General features: G+C 44.7%; 3 protein-coding genes across 4 annotated transcripts in view; 2 read left to right on the plus strand and 1 right to left on the minus strand.

Annotated features, from left to right (window-relative positions):
* The first annotated feature begins 663 nt into the window (after positions 1 to 663).
* On the plus strand, positions 664 to 10,859 carry LOC100286606 (cysteine-rich protein 2). 2 transcript variants are annotated; one of them, XM_082976050.1, is made up of 8 exons: positions 664 to 715; positions 4,763 to 4,857; positions 5,965 to 6,022; positions 6,192 to 6,320; positions 6,447 to 6,515; positions 6,836 to 6,930; positions 9,769 to 9,826; positions 9,967 to 10,859. In XM_082976050.1, the coding sequence occupies exons 1-8, from the start codon at positions 679 to 681 to the stop codon at positions 10,041 to 10,043; spliced, it is 618 nt and encodes a 205-aa protein (XP_082832176.1). In that variant the 5' UTR covers positions 664 to 678; the 3' UTR covers positions 10,044 to 10,859. The 2 variants fall into 2 exon arrangements, with proteins under 2 accessions (XP_082832176.1, NP_001140017.1); NM_001146545.1 differs by lacking the exon at positions 664 to 715 and adding an exon at positions 1,595 to 1,764 and having other exon boundaries at positions 9,967 to 10,856.
* Positions 10,860 to 12,984: 2,125 nt separating this feature from the next.
* rdh14 (Retinol dehydrogenase 14) lies at positions 12,985 to 15,494 on the plus strand. Its single transcript, NM_001140521.1, has 3 exons — positions 12,985 to 13,377; positions 13,859 to 14,085; positions 14,347 to 15,494. The coding sequence occupies exons 1-3, from the start codon at positions 13,024 to 13,026 to the stop codon at positions 14,747 to 14,749; spliced, it is 984 nt and encodes a 327-aa protein (NP_001133993.1). The 5' UTR covers positions 12,985 to 13,023; the 3' UTR covers positions 14,750 to 15,494.
* Positions 15,495 to 17,368: 1,874 nt separating this feature from the next.
* LOC106608202 (brain-enriched guanylate kinase-associated protein) overlaps positions 17,369 to 25,106 on the minus strand; it is a 38,185-nt gene continuing 30,447 nt past the window's right edge. The window contains exons 5-7 of the mRNA XM_014206010.3: positions 22,221 to 22,328; positions 21,843 to 21,923; positions 17,369 to 18,880 (exon numbers count right to left, since the gene is read on the minus strand). Of these exons, the coding sequence (XP_014061485.1) occupies positions 17,369 to 18,880; positions 21,843 to 21,923; positions 22,221 to 22,328 (1,701 nt within the window). The remainder of the gene's footprint in view (positions 18,881 to 21,842; positions 21,924 to 22,220; positions 22,329 to 25,106) is intronic.

Consider the following 25,106-nt stretch of genomic DNA (forward strand, 5'->3'; position numbering starts at 1 on the left):
AAGAAAAAAAAAACACATTCTTTCAAATGAAATACAGTGGACATATTGTGTTATTGTGATGTGGTGAGACTGTAAAGTAGACAGCAGCAGTAACCCATCACATATGAATTATACCCTGTTTATCATCTCTCTGTCTCCCTCTCTCTGTCTAGACCCCATCACTCCATCCATGGGCACCTGACTTTGACTGAAAGTGGGGGTGCAAAAGCTGAGGTGACCTTCCTCTGGAAATTATTGCATTTAAAAAAAAAAAATTCCTGCAATTCTTCACTGTTTCTTAACTTGAGAGTCTCCATCTCCCCCAGCTGTGTCTATCAATCCTGTCTATTATTTGGAATGTGACTGGGGTGGGATGGAGGCCCAAGTAGGGCCATCATGGCAGGGTTCTCCCTTATCACCAGAGAGATAAGAACCTCCTCTGCACCCAGAGGTAGGCATGTCATGTCCCGTTGCTGATGTGGCCAGTTAAAATAGAGGATGAGAGGGACTGGTTGATAAGCCCAATGTTAAGGCTACCAGTGCTGTTTGCTCTGCCAAGTTATCACCAAGGGGAAATGGGCAACACTGGACTAGTAGTATTTGTAACACTAACGCTTGAAATACCACATAGGGAAGCTGTTGTGGTTAAGGTATGGTGTAATATAGGGTGCATAGCAGAGGAATAGTAGAGACGGGACCATGAGGGACTGTACAGAGACTGGGGAATGGAGCTCGGGTGAGTTCTGATGGTCTGTTACAGAGACCAACATTTCCCCAACAGACCAGTTCCACCCATTCTTGGTTGCTGAGCCAAAACTTTGGTTCTTGACAGACCATTCTGGAAGTGTTTATTTTAAGATCAGTGCATTCCCAGGCTCCAGAGGGAAAGCAAGCAAGCTTCTGTGGAAAATAGCAACACCGTTTCCATTTACGTTGATGCTGTTTAAGTGTGTTTATCTTATTATAAAAATAGAGCATGCATTAGTGGGATTTTAATGGAAGGCTATTTCTCTTGGAATTGAATCAAGAGTAAGAATGTAAATCGTTGTGAATAATGAGGTGGACTAAAGTCCTCTTATGAGGCTTGTCTCATTGGTCATGTCTAATAGCCTTAGCTGAACTTCTGAATTTTTTGAAAATGTATTAATCTTTCCCCTCAACTCAATATTCTAGGGAATTGTAAGAACATCACTTAACATTCCGTCTGAGTAGCACGGAGGTAGAAGAGCGTATCCTAACAACCACACAAAGTGGAAACAAACATGTCTGTTGAAAGATGAAGTGCGAGAGGGGAACTCTCACACTTCAAATATAGGGACACCTGACATACAAGTGATTACATTGACTCTCATTGAACTAATTCACTGTAAGCCTAAGCCTGCTGTCACATTTAAAATTAGCTCGCAAATATAAATAAGCACAGATATACTACTGCTACTAGGCATTATTTAGTTCAAATGTACATTTATGTTAAATGAAATGCCTGTCCTCGTGGACTAGGTTCAAGTCTGCGGTGCAGTGGCCAAGGGAGCAATAAACAGTATTGGGATGGGGCCAGAATCAGCAGCACAACGTCATGGTAAAGGAGGGGCTATGTAAATTTCGCAGAGTAATGTAAGGGAGGATGCGGTCTGCTATTTCCACTTTTCCATCAATAAAAGCTAGCCGATTCAAATTGCTGAATTAAAAAGAAAAAAGGATATAATATTCTCAAGGGGGCATTAGTCCAGAATACAATTAACATGGCATCGAAATGTCCTAAATGCGACAAGACAGTTTATTTTGGTAAGTGCATTTTTTCATATGATCATGCATATCCTTCCATGCTATCCTCCCATGTGTTTTATGTACGACCCCCACACCCCGAGTCAGCTATGTAATGACTATTGTAGTCACCGTTATTTTGTCTAAAATCTGAGCCAAATGTTGTAACGTTATAATTATACCGTATGCATATTAGCCTATCGATTGGGGGTAGGCCTAATAAGCAGTTGTACTGCCTTTGATATATTGTATAAGAATGAACCAGTATTAGGCTATTTACTATAAGTATTGGTCAGCCTGGCGTTCCTATATAGATTAAACCAATTATGCCTGGTTGCTGACTGTAAATGACTTCAGACGTTCTGTGTGGTATTGTCTACATGTGCTTATGCAGTCTTTGTGTTGATTGACAAACCAAAGCCATGTCCTTGCAGGTGTGATCATTTATTATTTCATGAGGTCATATCGGAAACCTACTGTATGACCTCATGTAGCTCGTGGCTATACATCGGTCATATCAGTCCAATAAAACGCCAGCGGTACGCAAGGGTTTCCGTGCGCACACCACTTACCTGCAGCTGACCAGTTGGGTTTTTGGAGGGATATAAAGTGAAAACATCTGTCCCCAGATTAGTGACATAAGCAGACTATCCCATTGATGGCTATTAGGTGGATCTAAAAGCAATCTCTTATCCTTAACCGATAGCCTGTTTACAGTAGGCCTATTCAGGGAATGTGTTCGTAGTTTTAAAAGATTTGAGATAGCCTTTAGCCTAGATGCGTGGCACAATAGAGAGATTGAGCTAATGCAATTAATAAGGTAAAGGCTATTAATGTTGCTGCGCAGATAGATTTGCCCTATACCTTGCATATACATTATTAATTCGTAGCATATGTGTGATGGATCGACGTTGATCTATCTCTGGAGAACAATAGGATTCCCATTTCAGCACTACCTGGCATGGACAGCTCCCAATCTCCCAAAGAATGAAATGGAGTGGAGCCGCGCGCGAGCCGGCCGGCCAAACCGCACCCTTAAAATGACAGAGCATGCGTGTAAAGTGTGAGACACTCTAAAATAAAAGCAGATTCAACATGTTCATTCATATGTTCGATCCAGACCTGTTGGTCTATGTTGAAACTGAAACATACATTACATGATTCAATCCAGTATCGTACATTTTTATCCCACTTCCCTGTCATAGGAAGCCCCTATACACCATAGTAAAAAACTAAATAAAGAAATAGTTTTGATAGTTCTTCTTAGACTATATTAGACTCATTTATTGTTAATTCATAAATTAAAAACAGTAAGCAGATGGTACTTGCTTGTGGGGTTCTTTATTTTTCGTGTATGATAGTCAGTGGCAGTGTGTCAGAATGAAACTTCTGGAAACCTGCAACACTTTTCACTCATCTTGAAGCATCTGTTTCTTTTGCCTAATTAGTCTCCAAATGGGCAATGGTTTGGGTTTTCCATCTGGTAATGAACGACTGAATAAATACCTGGTAGCCTTTTACTTGAAATCTGCTCGCTGTATGAGACATTGAAAACTAAGCATCTTAGTACTTTCACTTATGGAATTTTCCCTCCGAGCCATATTTTGTAGCTTGTCAGTCTATTTTTGTTTGTTCCCATTATTTACACACTGCCCCCCTTAGGTTCCTAGTTCCTTTAGTCCCTGTCTGCTTGATGGTATCCTTGAGTGCTGCTATATCTACAGTGTTTACTTCTCTCAGTCTACTCCCACTCTCATTATGAAATACCTCATATTCTGTCAGAGTCCCTCTGCCTCAGGAGTTCAGATGATGTATGTTATGTAACTCCCAGTCTTTGATTCAGGCCCCATGAGTTCTCCTCTCTCATTTTAACATTGTAATCTGGGTTGTTGCATAATAGTCATCACCCATATCTCTGAAAGTGTACTGACTTTGTGGGTAATTTAGTGTTGCCCGTTGCTGTCCTTGAAAGCTACTGATAATAATAATCCTCACTCCTCTCTGACTGTCAGAGTTCTGGGCTGTCCCAATTAACACCCTATTCCCTATGTAGTGCACTACTTTTGACCAGAGCCCTACCTGTGCCATGGTCAAAAGTAGTGCACTACATAGGGAAGAGTGTGTCATTTGTGATTCAGCCATAGAGTCCTGCTCCTACACTGGATGGATCTCATCAACAGATACAGGAAGAGACATAATCACATATTGTACCAGAGGGCAAACAAAATACCCTTAATCAACCTTAATTATTTAGAATGAACAACCCCCCACAGCCTCCTCTCTCACTTCCTCACCCTGTCTTTATCTCTTTCTTGCTTACTCACTCTTACCCTGTGTGTGTGTGTGTGTGTGTGTGTGTGGTGTGTGTGTGTGTGTGTGTGTGTGGTGTGTGTGTGTGTGTGTGTGTGTGTGTGTGTGTGTGTGTGTGTGTGTGTGTGCGTGCTATGCTTGTGCAGCTAGAAAAAGTAGAGGCAGAGAACGAGAGAGAGAGAGAGAGAGACTGGAAGGGCAGGAAGAGAGACAGACGGAGAGAGAGAGAGAAAGACAGACAGATGGACAGAGAGAGTGAGAGAGAGGGAGTGAGTGAGAGAAAACACCCTGCAGGGACAGCACAAAGTGCTCACTGCCTCCCACTTAACTGTGTCTTGCATTAGTGACAGGTCGCCAATCTAAAGAGGATGGGATATCTGAGGTTAGAGATAACAGCCTTATCTTCACTACATTTCTGTATACTGTATTGACCAACACTCTTTGAATGAAAGGTGTTATCTAGAACCTTAAAGGATTCTTCGGCTGTCCCCATAGGAGAACCTTTTGAACCCTTTTTGGTTGCATGTAGAACCCTTTTGGTTCCTGGTAGAACCATTTTAGGTTCCATGAAGAACCCTTCCTACTGAAGCAGCTCACTCTATAGCATCTTATACTGAATTGACATGTCCCTCTAAATGGGTAAATTCAACTACAAATGTCAGTTTCCTGTACAGTAATGTAACCAGTCCCCCCCCCCTCCCCCACACAGCGGAGAAGGTGACGTCTCTGGGGAAAGACTGGCACAAGTTCTGTCTGAAATGTGAGCGTTGTAACAAGACCCTGAACCCAGGGGGCCATGCTGAGGTAAGAGGATTCAGTAGCTTACACTCATAGAAAAATAGGTGCTATCTAGACTGGGCTCCCGAGTGGCGCACTGCATCTCAGTGCTAGAGGCGTCACTACAGACCCTGGTTCGATTCCAGGCTGTATCACAACCGGCCGTGATTGGGTGTCCCATAGGGCGGCTTACAATTGGCCCAGCGTCATTTGGATTAGGGTTTGGCCGGGGTAGTCGGTCATTGTAAATAACAATTTGTTCTTAACTGACTTCCTTAGCTAAATAAAGGTTAAATAAAAAAAATACAAAATAAAATAGAACTGAAAAGGGTTCTTTGGCTGATTCCAACGGAGAACCCTTTGAATAACCCTTTTTGGTTCCAGGTAGAACCCTTTTGGCTTCCAAAAAGGTTTCTACATTTCTTCACACAGAAACGGTCAGAAACTGCAGGGAGTGTTGTGTACAATAGAGAGGAGTAACTAAGAGGACATTTTGGCTCTGTTCCCATAGATCTCTGGGAAGGTTATGGAGGGTTAAGGTCTCACGGGGAGAGTATCGGCATTCTGAGAGAGTTATTCTGACGGAGCCTGTTCATCAATATAGGTACTGTACAGTACTATACAGGGACCTAGGCCAGTTACGAACAGAGAGGATTCTTCTATAGTTAATTTAGGGTACAGTAGGCTACTAAAGAGTGGGGTGCTATCATGTGTAGTGTGCAGTGCATCTAAAATCCATTGGTTTCCTCTCATTTCTGTTGCTTGTTTCACATATCCAAAGATCCCTCTAAAGCTACACCGGCTGTTTTAAACTCAAGTCAGTCATGTAGCATTCAATGCTAGAGTGGACGTCAATATGTTATAGTGGCATTTTTACTTCAAGTTATACCAAGATCCACGGGGCGGCAGGGTAGCCTAGTGGTTAGAGCATTGGACTAGTAACCGAAAGGTTGCAAGTTCAAAGTCCCAAGGTACAAATCTGTCGTTCTGCCCCTGAACAGGCAGTTAACCCACTGTTCCTTGGCTGTCTTTGAAAATAAGAATTTGTTAAATATAGGTAAAAAGAAGATACAAAGTCCAATGTGTTTGTTCCCAGATACTTCTTCTGCTCATTGTCTTTCCCTCTGTTCACAGCATGATGGAACTCCGTACTGCCACAAGCCATGCTATGCTGCCCTCTTTGGACCAAAAGGTGCAATGCATTAACTTTATAGCCATCCATTATTTAGTTATGTGTGCTTTATGTGCTTACAGTAAGCCTATAAGATAGGCCTAATGTATGCGTTTGCAGGGAGACTTATAAAAGGAAACTATGATCAATGTGTTTGTATGTTGACTGAATTAAGCATTTCTCTCTGTAGGTGTGAATATCGGAGGTGCTGGCTCTTATGTCTACGAGGCTCCTGTCAATGATACCCCTGCCAGCGTTTCCACGGAAACAGAGGCCAAACCTGAGGAGAAGAAAGCTCATGCCAGAGGCCCAGTGAAGGGTAAGCAACATGAAAGAAAAGAGTAACAGATCTGCTGTCGTGTTATTATATCCCGTATGAAGGTAACAGTGTATTTTCACCACTGGCTGTAACAAGCCTCTTCTTCTCAATCTCTTTTTGACACAGCCGCAAGCTTCTCAACTTTCTCTGGAGAACCCAGTAAATGTCCAAGGTGCAGCAAGACAGTGTATTTCGGTACGTGTGTTATGTTATTGCCCATGCCATATTGGAGCTCTTATGTGCTAATGTGTGTGTGGACACAAACTCACAACCTCCCACTCACATCCTCTGTGAGTGGGTGTCCAGGGGAATATGGTGAGGTGGAGGAATGTTGTTTCCATGGTGATATGTCTGACATTTGTGTGTGTGTGTTATGTGTGTGTGTGTGTGTGTTATGTGTGTGTGTGTGTGTGTGTGTGTGTGTGTGGTGTGTGTGTGTGTGTGTGTGTGTGTGTGTGTGTGTGTGTGTGTGTGTGTGTGTGTGTGTGTGTGTGTGTGTGTGTGTGTGTGTGCAGCTGAGAAGGTGACGTCCCTGGGGAAGGACTGGCATCGACCCTGTCTGCGCTGTGAGAGGTGCAGCAAGACCCTGGCCCCAGGCAGTCACGCAGAGGTGACAGACAGAAGACTGTGGGGAGGGGGGTGTGGAGGATGGAGAGGGGGATGTGGGGAGGGGGGAAATGAGACAGATTCCAGGAAGCAGAGCCATAGAAATACAGTTAGACAACGGCTAATGGGCCACCCTTCACATACAGTAACATTGACTTGAATGGGAATCAGAGTCAGATTCACCTTTTTTCACCAAGTACATTTTCACATACACAGAATTTGACATGAAATGGTGCTGCTAGCAATATACAAAATATACAGACAGAATGTAGAAAAAGGAATTTACACATAATCTACACATAATCTACACAATCTACATACAGTATATGTAATATAAATACAATAAACATAGAACAATTACACATGATAAAAGAGTAGATTCTAAATGATAGTTGAAAATGTGCTGAGAATATACTGAGAATATACTGAGAATATACTGACACTGTACCATTTACAGTGGAATATACAGAGACTGTACCATTTACAGTGGAATATACTGAGACTGTACCATTTACAGTGGAATATACAGAGACTGTACCATGTACAGTGGGAAATACTGAGACTGTACCATGTACAGTGGAATATACTGACACTGTATCATTTACAGTGGAATATACTGACACTGTATCATTTACAGTGAAATATACTGACACTGTATCATTTACAGTGGACTATACTGACACTGTACCATTTAAATTAGAATATACTGACACTGTACCATTTACAGTGGAATATACTGAGACTGTACCATTTACAGTGGAATATACTGAGACTGTACCATTTACAGTGGAATATACTGAGACTGTACCATTTACAGTGGAATATACTGAGACTGTACCATTTACAGTGAAATATACTGACACTGTATCATTTACAGTGGACTATACTGACACTGTACCATTTAAATTAGAATATACTGAGACTGTACCATTTACAGTGGAATATACTGAGACTGTACCATTTACAGTGGAATATACTGAGACTGTACCATTTACAGTGGAATATACTGAGACTGTATCATTTACAGTGAAATATACTGAGACTGTACCATTTACAATGGAATATACTACAGTGCATATACACTATACTACACTGTGTATATATTGCAGTGCAAATGCAGTGTAGTGCGGTAGTTCTACTTCTATGGCCATAGATAGATACAGTATTTCTATGGCCATAGATAGATACAGTATTTCTATAGCCATAGATATATATATATAGTATTTCTATGGCCATAGATATAAACATCAGCAAAAAAATAAGTGTCCTCTCACTGTCAACTGCGTTTATTGTCAGCAAACTTAAAATGCGAAACTATTTGTATGAACATAAGAAGATTCAACAACTGAGACATAAACTGAACAAGTTCCACAGACATGTGACTAACAGAAATTGAATAATGTGTCCCTGAACAAAGGGGGGGTCAAAATCAAAAGTAACAGTCAGTATCTGGTGTGGCCACCAGATGCATTAAGTACTGCAGTGCATCTCCTCCTCATGGACTGCACCAGGTTTGCCAGTTCTTGCTGTGAGATGTTACCCCACTCTTCCACCAAGGCACCTGCAAGTTCCCGGACATTTTTGGGGGGAATGGCCCTAGCCCTCACCCTCCAATCCAACAGGTCCCAGACCTGCTCAATGGGAATGAGATGCGGGCTCTTCGCTGGACATGGCAGAACACTGACATTCCTGTCTTGCAGGAAATCACGCACAGAACGAGCAGTATGACTGGTGGCATTGTCATGCTGGAGGGTTATGTCAGGATGAGCCTGCAGGAAGGGTACCACATGAGGGAGGAGGATGTCTTCCCTGTAACGCACAGCGTTGAGATTGCCTGCAATGACAACAAGCTCAGTCCGATGATGCTGTGACACATCGCCCCAAACCATGACGGACCTTCCACCTCCAAATCGATCCCGCTCCAGAGTACAGGCCTCGGTGTAACGCTTATTCCTTCGGTGATAAACGCGAATCCGAACATCACCCCTGGTGAGACAAAACCGCGACTCGTCAGTGAAGAGCACTTTTTGCCAGTCCTGTCTGGTCCAGCGATGGTGGGTTTGTGCCCATAGGCGACATTGTTGCCGATGATGTCTGGTGAGGACCTGCCTTACAACAGGCCTACAAGCCCCCAGTCCAGCCTCTCTCAGCCTATTGCGGACAGTCTGAGCACTGATGGAGGGATTGTGCGTTCCTGGTGTAACTCTGGCAGTTGTTGTTGACATCCTGTACCTGTCCCGCAGGTGTGATGTTCGGATGTACCGATCCTGTGCAGGTGTTGTTACACGTGGTCTGCCACTGCAAGGACAATCAGCTGTCCATCCTGTCTCCCTGTAGCGCTGTCTTCGGCATCTCACAGTATGGACATTGCAATTTATTGCCCTGGCCAAATCTGCAGTCCTCATGCCTCCTTGCAGCATGCCTAAGGCACGTTCGTGCAGAGGAGCAGGGACCCTGAGCATCTTTCTTTTTGTGTTTTTCAGAGTCAGTAGAATGGCCTCTTCAGTGTCCTAAGTTTTCATAACTGTGACCTTAATTGCCTACCGTCTGTATGATGTTAGTGTCTTAACGAACGTTCCACAGGTGCATGTTCATTAATTGTTCATGGTTCATTGAACAAGCATGGGAAACAGTGTTTAACTTCTTTACAATGAAGATCTGTGAAGTTATTTGGATTTTCACGAATTCTCTTTGAAAGACAGGATCCTGAAAAAGGGACGTTTCTTCTTTTGCTGAGTTTATATATAGTATTTTTGTGGCCATAGATAGATACAGATACCTTTAAAGCTGTGGCAGGAACTGTCTCAGTACAGTACATTATATTCATTCCATTCTGTTACAGCATGATGGGCAGGCCTACTGCCACAAACCGTGCTACGCCACCCTGTTTGGGCCCAAAGGTAGGCTCACCCACTCAAAACTTTCTTCCTCTTAACCACACGAAGGATAAAACGCCTTATTGCTATGGTTTACATGTATTATGATATTTCATATACTGTATATCACCATATTCTGACGTCTTTCTATTGTCCCATTCCAGGGGTGAACACTGGAGGTGTAGGAAGCTACATCTACAATGAACCCAGCACTGAGGCAGAGACTGAGGCCCAGCCTTGAGTTTACCCATACCCACCTCCACCCCCACCCAGACCTCTTCAACATTGCCTCCCTTACCCTGGCCTTGTTACTAACCCCAGTCATAGATAGACTCACCTTATCTGTATTTCCAACCTCTGCCTTCACGTTCGACTATGTTCAGCCTTGCCATGATTAAATAGTATTGTCTCCTTTAGGCTATTCAGCATCTACAGAAAAAAAACATGTCAAATAATACATAGTGTAGGCCTAACTCACGAGATGGATATTTAGAATGTTCTGTTGTATTTCTACATTATTTATACCTCCATTTTGTGTACGAAATGTCATCTTTATAGCTTCTCCCTTCTCCCATCTAGCTTCTCCCTGTGAAATACACAGTAGGTTCATGGGTGTCCCCTACCTCGTTGTTCGTGTCAAATGAACAGTTGTGTGTAAGATGTACAGTACACTGTTTATTAAATGATAAGTCGCCATATGGTTTGACTCTACACAATACAGCACAGACCTATAGGGGAAGATTTGGGGGTGGTAGGCCTACTGTTTGTCATTCCCTGAAAACAATGTAATTTGTCTGTGCACCTGTAATGACATGGCAGACACACCGGCCATGTTGATTTCCAAGCAATCCGCTATGGGCCTATTTTCACCCTGCAGTATAGAGACAGAGTAGATAGATAGAACATACGCCTACTAGGAATGTGCATTAGTATTAGCTTATTGTTGTTGGTGATTGAATATGTTTTGTACTTTGGGTCTTTGAGTACCAAATGTGAGTTACTGAGAAGAACAGTGGTCATCAGAGGTTTTCTACAATAAAATTGTGAGAACATGAAAGGTTGTTTTGTGTCTTATTTGGCGAAATATGTAAGGGTTTTATTATACAGGAAGTTGTGAATGTATTACATATTGGTAGCTACAGTCTAATTACAGTGTACAGTCGTGGCCAAAAGTTTTGAGAATGGCACAAATATTAATTTTCACAAAGTCTGCTGCCTCAGTTTGTATCATGGCAATTTGCATATACTCCAGAATGTTATGAAGAGTGATCAGATGAATTGCAAAGTCCCTCTTTGCCATGCAAATGAACTGAATCCCAAAAAGACATTTCCACTGCATTTCAGCTGTAAGGGCTGTCGTCATGGAGAGAAGAAGACCAAGGTGCAGCGGAGTTAGTGTTCATGATTTAATTCAAAAAGAACACTGGAACACTACAAAACAAGAAAACACCGACAGCTCAACAGCACTGACAGCTGAAACACAACTGAACAGAAACAATTACCCACAACCACAAGGAAAAACACACACTACTATATAGGACTCCCAATCAAAGGCAACTCAACACACCTGCCTTCAATTGGGAGTCCAACAACCAACTCACACGTAACACAAAAACCTCTGCCACGTCCTGACCAAAACTAATACAATTGCTCCCTCTGCTGGTCAGGACGTGACATCAGCCCTGCCACAAAAGGACCAGCTGACATCACGTCAGTGATTCTCTCGTTAACACAGGTGTGAGTGTTGACAAGGACAAGGCTGGAGATCACTCTGTCATGCTGATTGAGTTTGAATAACAGACTGGAAGCTTCAAAAGGAGGGTGGTGCTTGGAATCATTGTTCTTCCTCTGTCAATCATGGTTACCTGCAAGGAAACACTTGCCATCATCATTGCTTTGCACAAAAAGGGCTTCACAGGCAAGGATATCGCTGCCAGTAAGACTGCACCTAAATCAACCATTTATCGGATCATCAAGAACTTCAAGGAGAATGGTTCAATTGTTGTGAAGAAGGCTTCAGGGCGCCCAAGAAAATCCAGCAAGTGCCAGGACTGTCTCCTAAAGTTGATTCAGCTGCGGGATCGGGGCACCACCAGTACAGAGCTTGCTCGGGAATGGCAGCAGGCAGGTGTGAGTGCATCTGCACGCACAGTGAGTCGATGACCTTTGGAGGATGGCTTGGTGTCAAGAAGGGCAGCAAAGAAGCCACTTCTCTCCAGGAAAAACATCAGACTGATATTCTGCAAGGGATTGGACTGCTGATGACTGGGGTAAAGTCATTTTCTCTGATGAATCCCCTTTCCGATTGTTTGGGGCATCCGGAAAAAAGCTTGTCCGGAGAAGACAAGGTGAGCGCTACCATCAGTCCTGTGTCATGCCAACAGTAAAGCATCCTGAGACCATTCATGTGTGGGGTTGCTTCTCAGCCAAGGGAGTGGGCTCACTCATCATTTTGCCTAAGAACACAGCCATGAATAAAGAATGGTACCAACACATCCTCCGAGAGCAACTTCTCCCAACCATCCAGGAACAGTTTGGTGACGAACAATGCCTTTTCCAGCATGATGGAGCATCTTGCCATAAGGAAAAAGTGATAACTAATTGGCTGGGGGGAACAAAACATTGACATTTTTGGTCCATGGCCAGGAAACTCCCCAGACCTTAATCCTATTGAGAACTTGTGGTCAATCCTCAAGAGGCAGGTGGACAAACAAAAACCCACAAATTCTGACAAACTCCAAGCATTGATTATGCAAGAATGGGCTGCCATCAGTCAGGATGTGGCCCAGAAGTTAATTGACAGCATGCCAGGGCGGATTGCAGAGGTCTTGAAAAAGAAGGGTCAACACTGCAAATATTGACTCTTTGCATCAACTTCATGTAATTGTCAATAAAAGTCTTTGACACTTATGAAATGCTTATAATTATACTTCAGTATTCCATAGTAACATCTGACAAAAATATCTAAAGACACTGAAGCAGCAAACTGTGGAAATGAATATTTGTGTCATTCTCAAAACTTTTGCCACGACTGTACAACACAGCCCCTTACGTGATATCACCAATGTCTACCAGCAGGGTGCGACTACTCGTTATGTAGCGAGGTGTCACGAGCACGTGAGCATGTGAAGGTTTTGCAAAGCCTTGTGGATGTTGTTGTTCATTCCTTGCTCACTGTGTTACATACATATTGTAAGTGAAACATTAAAGTCTTCGCTTTAATGTCAGCTGCGATTATTGTGGCCGCTGTCGTCGGCGGTGGAATACTGCTAATTGTTCGCAGAATGTTCCCCCGGAAGAAAGCGGTCGAGTTGCTCCGGTACCCGGCCGATATGATGCGGGGAAAGACGGTCATTGTGACCGGGGCGAACAGCGGCATAGGGAAGGCCGCGGCCGGGGAGCTGCTCAAACTCCAGGCCCGGGTGATCATGGCCTGTCGGGACCGGCAGATGGCTGAGGAAGCAGCGCAGGACATCAAGAAGCAAGCGGGACCAGAGCACGGAGAGGTGGTGATCAAACACCTGGACCTCGCCTCGCTTCAGTCTGTGCGGAGCTTTTGCGAGGAGATCCTGAAGGTAAATATGCATTTTGCTGAACTTTATTGGGGTCAGTCTAGGCTAAATAACTATTGTACATAAACAAAAATGTAAGAATGTTATTCTGGTCCGCGAAGATAAGACTGATGCAGTGGAATATTCTGTTGTTTGAGCTATTGGAGTGTCTCGTTCATTCCATGAATGATTTAAATGAAGGTTACCTTTCAAAGCGCCATAGTGAGTTGTCCAACGTTTTGAAACAGTCACATGTACACATTCATTTTGCGTTTGTTTACTAAAGCTATCAACATCAATTCAGCTGTAAAGGGATTACATTTAGAGATAAGGTCTTCCTTATTCAAATTCCTTCACTTGAAATCACTTGCGTTGATTGTAGTTTCTTACTCATGAATGATTGAGATATAGAGACCAACATAACACCACTAAGCAAAACCCCTCCACTAATGGTACAGTATGTGTGCCTCATACATGCCTGTCTTCCTCTGACTGCCCCTGTTAGGAAGAACAACAGGTCGACGTGCTCATCAACAACGCAGGAATTTACCAGTGTCCCTACACGAAGACAGAGGAGGGTTTTGAGATGCAGCTGGGGGTCAACCACCTGGGTCACTTCCTCCTCACCCACCTCCTGTTGGACCTCCTCAAGCGCTCCTCCCCCAGCCGCGTGGTGGTGGTCTCCTCCAAGCTCTACAAGTATGGCACCATCAACTTCGACGACCTCAACAGGTGTGGTTGGTTCATGTTATGTTGTGTATATTGTGTTTTTACCTGGATCCCATTCATTAGTGCAGGCTGTAGCAAAACGGTTTGCACAAAAAACCCTATTGTTTATTATTGGACAATAGTTCAAGTTAGTCTTTCCCTGTTTCGGTCAGTTTTCTTTATTTTGGTGTCTAATGAACACAACCCTTGTGTAATGTCTGTTGTGTTTCTATGGATGATTCCCCCCTTGAGGGATAATGTTTTCTACTTCTATCACCGCTATAGTGAGAGAAGCTACAACAAAGCCTTCTGCTACAGCCAGAGCAAGCTGGCTAATCTGCTCTTCACCCACCAGCTGGCCCGGCGCCTGGAGGAGGAGGGCGTCACGGGGGTAACGGTCAACGCCCTCACCCCAGGCATCGTGAGGACCAGGTTGGGCAGGCACATCCACATCCCCTTCCTGGCCAAACCTCTCTTTTACCTGGCCTCGTTGTTCTTCTTCAAGAGCCCACTGGAGGGTGCTCAGACGCCACTCTACCTGGCGTGTTCACCCGACGTGGAGGGCGTGGCGGGGAAGTGCTTCGCTAACTGCGAGGAGGAGGAGCTGATGCCCAAGGCGACGGACGATCATGTGGCCGAGAGACTGTGGGACCTGAGTGAGACCATGGTGGGGATAAAAACTCAATAAGGGACCTGGGATCCAGACTCTCTCATAGAGACCATATGAGAGACTTGCCCTGGGAATCAAGTGAATTGGGAGATGATTGATTGAGACTTCTTGTGGTTTCATTGGAACTGGGGTCAGTGGGTAAAGTTTCCACTGTTTTTAATTAACCTCGGTATGTGGGTGCGTGCGTGTGTGTGTGGGTGGGTGTGTGTGTGTGCGTGCACGTATAATTGTGTGATGTGCAAATGAGGTGTGGATGGAGTGCGAGTGTGATTGGAGGTGTGCATGCAGAGTGCTAATACTGTGAGCAACGTGCCTGTGAAACTGACAACTGCAGTCTTCCATGAATGTGTAACTAAGTATATCCGTTCCCATAGGAACCAGCTATTCTATCTTCTGTACTGTCTTCACCCGTGTTCACTGAATCACAAGTTCACACAGTCAAAGTGGAGGGGAGCTAATTCCCAGTAGCGATTATCAAAGGGGAGCTGGACTGTCATATTTGCTTTTACCGAGTGCTAACATGATTGGTTATAGTGCTATAGAAATATCCCCGGGGTGATTTAAAAAGCCAACAGGTATCTAGTTCAGCAGCTGTAAATAAATGCGAAGGCAGCTAAGCTCATGCATCCTGCAGCATGCACTTGGCAGCGTTACCTAATCCAGTTTTCCTCTCATGAGGTGATTGAAGTGTAAATTCGTCGCCTTCTGCTGTGACAGGATGGACGGGAACAATAAAGTTGACAATGAGATTCAGATTCAGACAGATGAAGCTGTGGTGGCTCCTTTCTCTGGATAGATGTTATTTCTCAAGTCATTCCCTTTTCGCTCCAGAGTGAGTGAGAGGGGGGAATGTGTTTTCAATGTCAATGCGGAGGTATGGCTAATGCTATGAATTATATAGTCAAACAAAATAGTCGACAATCCGAAGATAATTTCTCAACAGGTGTATGTGCGCACACACACAGTTTGATCTGAATGCTTTTAAACCCATTACAGTGACATTGTATCTGTGATCTTTTACACTAAATTACATAATATTTATCTCCCACACAATAAAACAGTTGAGGCAGCCTTGGAGCATCAAAATGCGTAGTTTGTGCTTTATTAGTTTAAACGAAACAACAGAAATATAGAAACATGCATGATGGTGTGATAGTAACAAGCATGCAGTTGCTTGATGGGGGTATGAGAATGAGAATCTGAGGTAGAGTGGGACAGGAAAACTTATCCAAAGGTTATAGAGAAAAAAATAGTATCAACGGGTAGGACAAATATTTACATCTCAAAAGAAGTCCATTGTTAACAAAGTAATACCTACATTGAACGGTCTCTTTAAGTGCTCTGTATATTTTAAAATCATGTCAAAGCAAAAACTGAATGAGTGGACAGAGCTACACTGAAATGGGTTCAGCCTAGGGGCATCTATATTTTTTTGTAAAAACACCTAGTACTGCAACTTTTACCCATTCCCCAGGACCTTTACTGTATAGTACTGCAACTTTAACCCATTCCCCAGGACCTTTACTGTATAGTGCTGCAACTTTAACCCATTCCCCAGGACCTTTACTGTATAGTGCTGCAACTTTAACCCATTCCCCAGGCCTTTTACTCTATAGTGCTGCAACTTTAACCCATTCCCCTGGCCCTTTACTGTATTGTGCTGCAACTTTAACCCATTCCCCAGGACCTTTTACTGTATAGTGCTGCAACTTTAACCCATTCCCCAGGACCTTTACTGTATAGTGCTGCAACTTTAACCCATTCCCCTGGCCCTTTACTGTATAGTACTGCAATGTTTACCAGGATACCTCATTGGTCATACATATTTTACTCTGCATAAATGCAGCACAGTTTTCAGCCTGTGATTGACAATAAACAAATCTATAATTGTAGTTTAGACAGTCCTCTGAATCTTCAAATTTTGAGGACTCTATTCAAGCCACATTGCGGAAGTTCAGCTTTAAAGCGTGATTGAAATTTAAAGGCAATGTTCCCGCTTTAAGGGAGGCTGCATTCACTTTAAACGCTGCATATGTCGGGTCAATCGGAATTCACCTTTACATTTCTATGGCGGAATCTTTAAAGATTGAATAGAGCCCCAAGTATCTCTCTTTGATTGGCAGATGCTCTTAACCAGACATATTTACAATGTAGTAATTTCTATTACATTTTTGTTGTTGTAATTAAATATATTAATATATTTCAACAGTTACTTTAAATATTTCCTTTGTCTACAAGCTCACTGTGCTTTGTGTACGGCACATGGAACGACTGGTCTCTGGTACCTCCAAAGACTATTTTATGTACCAAATGTACCAAAGGTAGCAAAGTATTTTCCTATAGGCCCCACTCATTTGGCACAGTAATGAATTGTCAATTCACCTGACCCAAACTAGTGATGCGAACCACTAGTTTGTCCGTTTTTCACAGCTGTGGAAACAATCTGATAAATTCATGCTTAATTACTGTATCTTCCAACTGTCGTTTCAAAATGGTTGTCCTTAAACTGAACAACTGGCTAGCCTCACACTAATCAATATGTTTTGCTAGATTCACCAAGACTTCTCACCTCACATCCCACCAGGGAAAGAGATGGATAAAAAGAGAGAGACCAGTAAGTCAGAATACCTTCTTCTCTCAGTTCAGAAGTGTTCCATACAGCTGGGCTTTGGTGAGACTGTCCTTTCTGGAAAGTCCCAATGTGCCAAAATTGTGATACTGCGGTGGAGGGGGACAAGGTGGTGGAGGGGGCGGTGGCGGACTGCCCTGGGGGGGCGAAGGGGGCTGCATCTCGGACTGGTAGTGCTGCTGCAGTTCGGCAGCCATCTCCAGGGACCTCTGGTTTAGGGACTCATTGGAGCTGTTGGGGCTGATGTCCACGTACTCCTTGGTCTGTCCCGCTCCTCCACCACCTCCCCCGGCCCCCGCCACATCAAAGCTGCCCTCCCTGTTTTTGGGGCTCCCTGAGTGGTAAAGGCTGGGCTCCGACTCCTGGCTGTCCTCCTTGGCCCGGTAGAGATGGGTCTGGTGGGCCTGCTGGTTGTGGGACTGATGGGACTGACGGAGGCCCCCCACAGGGCTGCACTCAAGGCTGGGTGTTGAGAAGCACACCGGGGGGTCCATGATGGGTCCTACCCCTCCCTGGTAGTAGTCGGGCCCCTCCTGGAAGCTGCTGTAGAGGGGTCCAAGGCGGATCTTGGCGGGCCGAACTGAGAAGTGCTGCTCGGAGAAGCTGTAGGGTGAGGCCCGACCGGGCGAGCAGTATGAGTGGGAGTTTAGATCCTCCGCGCTCAGCTGCCTCCAGCGGCCAATCGGCTCCTCCTCCTCTGGCGCCAGCGTGCTGCCGCGGCGGCTGTCTCCGTAGGCAACGCTTGGTGAGGAGGAGGGAGGGAGGGGTTCGTAGGGCTCGCTGAAGCACGAGGACATGGTGCGGCTGTAGACGGGTGAGCTGCCATTCTGGTGGTGTGCTCCACCATGATCGCCGGCCTGCTGGAAGACGGCGTGGACCTTGGCGAAGCCTCCACCGCTGGGACTGTCCTTCTCCCAAGAGGAGTCGCTCTTCCTCTCATAGTCTCCCCCATCCCTCCAGTCCATGTATAGGGAGTGGTGGTGGGGAGAGGAGGCTGTGCTGCTGGGGGGGCCATTGCCTTTGTTGTCGTCTGAGCCCCCTCCGCTGAAGCTGGAGTAGGAGCTGCCTGAGGCGGGGCCCAGAGAGGTGGGGAACTTGGCGAAGCACTCCTGGGAGAAGCCAGATCTCAGCCCCAACAAGGTACCCTCCTCTGGGTTACTGTCCGTGGAGTTCTGGGGGCCGTAGAGCAGCTTCCTCTGGCTGTGGACGTCCATGCTTGGCCTGCGTTCGCGGTTCTGATCGACCGGGCAATAGAGGGCTGTGTCGCTGCTGTACAGGTCTGACTTGTATGCTGCCCGGAAGCCCAGGCGCTCGTCTCTGTCCAGGGTGTCCAGGAGGAAGCCTTGGTCCTGGGGCTGGGGGCTAGGCGAGCTGGAAGCTTGGCTGCCGCTGCAGGCCTCGTCGGGCTTCTCCAATACCTTGGCGATGACGGAGGCGGGGACGGAGTCAGCGTAGACGGTGTGGCAAAGAGGTGAGCCATCCATGTGCATGGTCACTCGTTCCTGGAATTCAGCAGGCAACTGAGAAAGAGAGAGAGAGCGAGAGAGAGAGAGAGAAATTGTAATAAAGCGACCTATGGTGAGAGTGCAAAGTTCATGAAAGATGTAAAAAAGACATAGAAACTACAAACATTATTTTAACACAGTTGCAACAACGTGTCGATAATGGCACCATATGGAAAACAGACAGGAAGTGGCCCAATATCCATGGGCCACTCATGGATATTCAGAGACTTGTCCTGAAGCCACTCCTACGTTGTCTTGGTTGTGTGCTTAGGGTTGTTGTCCTGTTGGAAGGTGACCCTTCACCCCAGTCTGAGGTTCTGAGCACTCTGGAGCAGGTTTACATCAAGGATCTCTCTGTACTTTGCTCTATTCATCTTTGCCTCAACCCTGACTAGTCTCCCAGTCCCTTCCGCTGAAAAGCCTCCACACAGCATGATGCTGCCACCACCATGCTTCACTGTAGGGATGGTGCCAGGGACCTTCCAGACATGACGCTTGGCATTCAGGCCAAAGAGTTCAATCTTGCTTTCATCAGACCAGAGAATCTTGTTTCTCATGGTCTGAGAGTCTTTAGGTGCCCTTTGGCAAACTCCAAGCGGGCTGTCATGTGCCTTTTACTGACGAGTGGCTTCCATCTGGCCACTCTACCATAAAGGTCTGATTGGTGGAGTGCTACAGAGGTGGTTGTCCTTCTGAAAGGTTCTCCCATCTCCACAGAGGAACTCTAGTGCTCTGTCAGAGGGACCATCAGGTCTTTATTCATATTTTTTTTTACACCTTTTTCTCCCCAATTTCATGATATCCAATTGGTAGTTACAGTCTTGTCCCATCGCTGCAACTCCCGTACGCACTAGGCAGAGGGGAATGTCGAGAGCCGTGCGTCCTCCAAAACACGACCCACCAAGCCGCACTGCTTCTTGAGACAATGCACGCTTAACCCGGAACCCAGCTGCACTAATGTGTCGGAGAAAACGCTGTACACCTGGCGACAGTGTCAGCGTGCATTACACCCGGCCCGCCACAGGAGTCGCTAGAGCGTAATGGGACAAGGACAACCCGGCCGGCCAAACCCTCCTCGGACTCGGAAGACGCTGAGAAAATTGTACCCCGCGTCATAGGTCTCCCGGTCGCTGCCGGCTGCAACACAGCCTGGGATCAAACCAGGATCTGTAGTGAAGCCTCAAGCACTGCAGTGCCTTAGACCGCTGCGCCACTGGGGAGGCCTCTATATAAATTCCCCCCAAAATCCTAAAAACCTGTTTTCGCATTGTCGTTATGGTGTATTGAGTGTAGATTGCTGAGAAAAAAATATATATTTAATACATTTTAGAATAAGGCTGTAACGTAAGAAAATATGGAAGAAGTCAAGGGGTCTGAATACTTTCCAAAGGCACTGTACATCATGAGATCATTAGTTTGATATTTGTACCCAGGTTCTACTCTTCTGGGCAACTCTCGATGCAAACTGAAATGCACTAGAAACCTGTTGAGGCCACCTCTCCATTGCAACAATAATTAAGCCAATTGCAGAACGTTATCAACATGAATCTAGTCAACTATCGCTAATAAGAAGGTACTTAATTATAGCTGCATTGGCTAATAGGAAGTTGCATCACACTTTCACTTTTTATGTAAATACCCAATTACCATGAGACATTTAGTTGTCAACACGTACAGTGAGGTCCATAATTATTGGATCCCTGATAAAGATGAGCAAAAAAATTGTATAAAATACATAATACAAATACTGAGCTATATTTTATGCAATTTTTTTTTTCAATGTCAATTATTTTATACCAACATCAGACAAAAACAAGTAATAAAAGATAAAGATAGGAGTCAGTTATTGGATCCTCTTTTTTCAGTACTCCAACACCATGTTGCACCACACTCCATCTATAATTGTTTGATTACTTTCCAGCCCACAAATAAACAGGATGAAGGACATAAGTAGGACTGTAACTTTTGACCCCGTTGCGGCGGTGGACAGTATATATCCGAGGTGTGATCTGTTTATTGTTTTCACTCCACATAGGAACAACACACACTCATATAGTCCAGCGGAGGCTGCTGAGGGGAGGACGGCTCATAATAATGGCTGAAATGGAGCAAATGGAATTGCATCAAACACATGGACACCACATGTTTGATGTATTGGATACCATTGCACTTATTCTGCTCCAGCCATTACCATGAGCCCGTCCTTCCCAATTAATGTGCCACCAACCTCCTGTGAAAGAGTATACACACACACACACACACACACACACACACACACACATATGAACACACACACCCCGCAGGGGACCCATCACTAGTTTATTATGTAACTGATAAATCGTGTTTGCATTGATATTTCCATTCTGTCCTCATTGTGCCAAATGTGATAAGGCATTTTTTAACGGTATAGGCAACGTGCCAGCTTTGGAATCTGCTCTTGCCATGCAGGCTGGGCACGAGGCCCAGGGCTAATACAGTGGAAAGCCTTGCCAATCCGCCCTGGCACTAACGCACTGATCAATACTCACTTGTTCCTTTGCTGCTGGGCAACAAAAGTAGCATGGGCACTGTTGGGCACACTCAAATCTCCATCTACCTCTGCATATATTTAGCGGTTAGTGACTTAGTGCTTCGCTATCTTCCATCAATTACTCACCCATCTGTCACATAGTGTAGCTACAGCTTTCCATTGTTAATCACATTTGCTTCATTAGCAATCCATCAGTGGAGTAATCATGATTCAGACTGTTGATATATTGGAAGTTTAGAACTGCATGAGCTTGTGTTGAGAGCCCAGGTTTTAGCCCTTAATCCTTGCTCATGCATTGATCGATGTCAACGGATCAAGACTCATGCATATATTTGCAGCCCTGCACATCGTGTCCATACCTCAAATGCTCAAAGTATTTGATACAAAGCTAATTCTAAATTTGAACCCAGTTGGTCTGATTGGTAGTGCTGTTGGTGGAGGACTCACCTCAGAAAGCTGGGTCCTATAATGGGACTTGTTGCACTGGAGCAACTGGGCGGCCAGGTTACAGTCCTTCCTGTACAGGTCCTATAGGACAGAATGTGTTACACTGTGTTAGAAGAAAACATGCTTTAAAGAGTTAATCTAAAGAACACACAGCACTGACTTAGGAGAGGAGCCAGAACCGGGACTTGAACTCAGGTCTGTCTTAGTGCAACACCTTTGCTATTACACAAAGAATTCGTAACCTCGTGGCGAGGACGCTATAGGTGATGTATACTAAGGTCGTTACAATACACTTTGAGGGTTGGGACTACACTTCTGATGACCTCTACATCTGACCTCATAGAGTGTTGATAGAGTCCCTACTAGCCAGGCCCTTACATTGTCCTCTTGTAGTTTTTCAATGGTCAGCTTGGCCTCCATCAGGTGGTTGTTGAGCACGATGATCTCTCTGCTCAGGGCTCTCTTCTCGTTGTCATGGTGCTGAGACTGAGGAAAACAAAGACTCATGTCAGACTCAAATCAGAATCACGTTGCAAATACATTATTGTTTTTTCTTTGATTTCATGTAATGTAGCTAATTCCCACTTGGTTTGGAGGGCTGTGGGGTCAGATGAGATTTGCTGTGCCTCAGAGAGTAAATTAGATTGAGGACGGGGGAGAACTCAAGCCAGATACCATATCATGAGTAAACTGCTTAATTGCTTACACATGACTTCAAATGTTCTAAAGTATTCCTGTGTAATTCTCTGTGCCCCAGATCACACAGGACATAGAAATCACAGAGGCCCTCAACTTGTCATGACAATCCAAACTTTAACTGGCTAAAACAGCTGAATTTCCCTCTCTGTTCCGGACAAGATCACAGCATAGTAGGTGTTCTCATTATTTAATTGAAAGTTGCATCAGTTTCATATCTACCAACATCTGTAAGGATGCATGTATACACAATTCAGAATGACTATATAATCTTGAGAAAATGTGCCTTTTAGCCATAAGGCCTTTCTAGCCATCATGCCTTTAGCCTCCAGGCATTTCTAGCCATCATGCCTTTAGCCTCCAGGCCTTTCTAGCCATCATGCCTTTAGCCTCCAGGCCTTTCTAGCCATCATGCCTTTAGCCTCCAGGCCTTTCTAGCCATCATGCCTTTAGCCTCCAGGCCTTTCTAGCCATCATGCCTTTAGCCTCCAGGCCTTTCTAGCCATCATGCCTTTAGCCTCCAGGCCTTTCTAGCCATCATGCCTTTAGCCTCCAGGCCTTTCTAGCCATCATGCCTTTAGCCTCCAGGCCTTTCTAGCCATAATGCTTTCAGCCTTCAGGCCTTTCTAGCCATCATGCGTTTAGCTGATGTTTGCCACCAGGGCTATTATACCATCCTGTTTAGTCTCTGGTGCTATTAGTCTCTGGTGCTATTAGCCTCTGGTGCTATTAGCCATTGTATTCTCATATGACTACCTGTACTACAAAGCTCTGTGGCTTTGAGTCTCCTTTCTCTCCAGCCAAGTCAACGTATCAGAAATTACAGCTACAGGCTTCACCAAGTCAACGAATCAGAAATTACAGCTACAGGCTTCACCAAGTCAACGTATCAGAAATTACAGCTACAGGCTTCACCAAGTCAACGTATCAGAAATTACAGCTACAGGCTTCACCAAGTCAACGTATCAGAAATTACAGCTACAGGCTTCACCAAGTCAACGTATCAGAAATTACAGCTACAGGCTTCACCAAGTCAACGTATCAGAAATTACAGCTACAGGCTTCACCAAGTCAACGTATCAGAAATTACAGCTACAGGCTTCACCAAGTCAACGTATCAGAAATTACAGCTACAGGCTTCACCAAGACAACTTATCAGAAATTACAGCTACAGGCTTCACCAAGTCAACGTATCAGAAATTACAGCTACAGGCTTCACCAAGTCAACGTATCAGAAATTACAGCTACAGGCTTCACCAAGACAGATTGTACCTCATAATTTTTTTTATAAAACAAGACTCTAATAAGTCCACCAAGACAGCCCTTGCCTTAACTTGGCATTGTGTGTAGCTGTTCCCCCCCCAAAATGAATGATCCACATACCAGTTGAAGATTGTCCAGTAGTTAGACATTAAGTTGCATCATCTACAGAAGTTGCTTCTATTTTGAGCCAAATGAACTGTCTGGGGCTTCTGATTGAAGCATAATTTTCTTGCCACTTGCTAGGAATCTCTGGCACTGCCTGGTATCAAGATGGTTGAATTTGGCAAGATCCTGATTAATGTTGGAGACGTTGGATTGTTAGCTTATAATGTTTGGACTATGTCTGCCAAACCTCATATTCCCAGTCCTATTCACTAGTTTTCTTTTTGTCCAGACAGACTCTGGGCATCACTGTAACACTGACTGGATCCTTAGAGCTGGTACTAATCTGAGCAGTGAGGAACAGCTGAATCTGACCATGCCCCGGGAGCAGCATGGAGCCTTCAGTAGGTGTCTGATGTTTAACCCAGTGGACTGGGACATCAACACCATCAGGGAGAATGGATTCAGACCCTTGAGTGCCAGAAGGGATGGGTCTACGACAAGACACTGTATGAAACCACCATAGTCACTAGTTTTGATCTGGTGTGTGGGGAAGATCATTTAGTTGGAGTCGCACAAACTATGTTCATGGCTGGTATTGTTTTTGGTTCCCGCTTGCTGAATCGTACGGTCATAGACAAACAACTCAGCTACCTGTGGTTCTCATGCAAATTTTTACTGTGACGACAGGCCTGTCTGCAAACCTGTACGTATACCTGGTATCCCAGTTTATACTAGCGGCTGCCCTACGAGGATATTGAATCAACAGCACTGTATTAGCCACTAAATGGGTTGGAATGACCAGGCGATCCTTTGCCTCCTGTCTAAACTAGATGTTTGCTGGTGTTGGACTGTGTGTCCTGGCTGGTTTGGTGTGCCTCATCTGGGACTGAAGAATTACCCAATATGTGATGGTGGCACCACAGGCACTGTTTCTCATTTACATATGGTTTATTCCGGAGTCAGCAAGGTGGTAACTTGGTCGGGGGAAAACCAAAGAAGCTAACGAGTTGATTCTTAGAGTTGTAGCGAACAACAAACGCAGAGTTCCAGATACTCTACTGGAGGTGACTGAGGTGAGGAAAATACAGATACTCTACTGGAGTGACAGAGGTGAGGAAAATACATAAATGAGGCATAAAGGTCCTATTTGCTTCACCTGTGCTAAGAAAATATTTCCTTATTTTATCATTTGCATGGTTT

Source organism: Salmo salar, chromosome 06 (genome assembly GCF_965601325.2).
Source record: "Salmo salar chromosome 06, fSalSal1, whole genome shotgun sequence".
Taxonomy (NCBI): Eukaryota; Metazoa; Chordata; class Actinopteri; order Salmoniformes; family Salmonidae; genus Salmo; species Salmo salar.

Excerpts from the sequence above, each read along its gene's own strand:
- rdh14 (NM_001140521.1), top strand. The coding sequence starts at position 13,024 with ATGTCAGCTGCGATTATTGTGGCCGCTGTCGTCGGCGGTGGAATACTG. Across the intron at positions 13,378-13,858 it reads TTTGCGAGGAGATCCTGAAG|GAAGAACAACAGGTCGACGT; the intron begins GTAAATATGCAT and ends TGCCCCTGTTAG. Across the intron at positions 14,086-14,346 it reads AACTTCGACGACCTCAACAG|TGAGAGAAGCTACAACAAAG; the intron begins GTGTGGTTGGTT and ends TCACCGCTATAG.
- LOC100286606 (NM_001146545.1), top strand. The coding sequence starts at position 1,722 with ATGGCATCGAAATGTCCTAAATGCGACAAGACAGTTTATTTTG. Across the intron at positions 1,765-4,762 it reads CGACAAGACAGTTTATTTTG|CGGAGAAGGTGACGTCTCTG; the intron begins GTAAGTGCATTT and ends TCCCCCACACAG. Across the intron at positions 9,827-9,966 it reads CACCCTGTTTGGGCCCAAAG|GGGTGAACACTGGAGGTGTA; the intron begins GTAGGCTCACCC and ends GTCCCATTCCAG.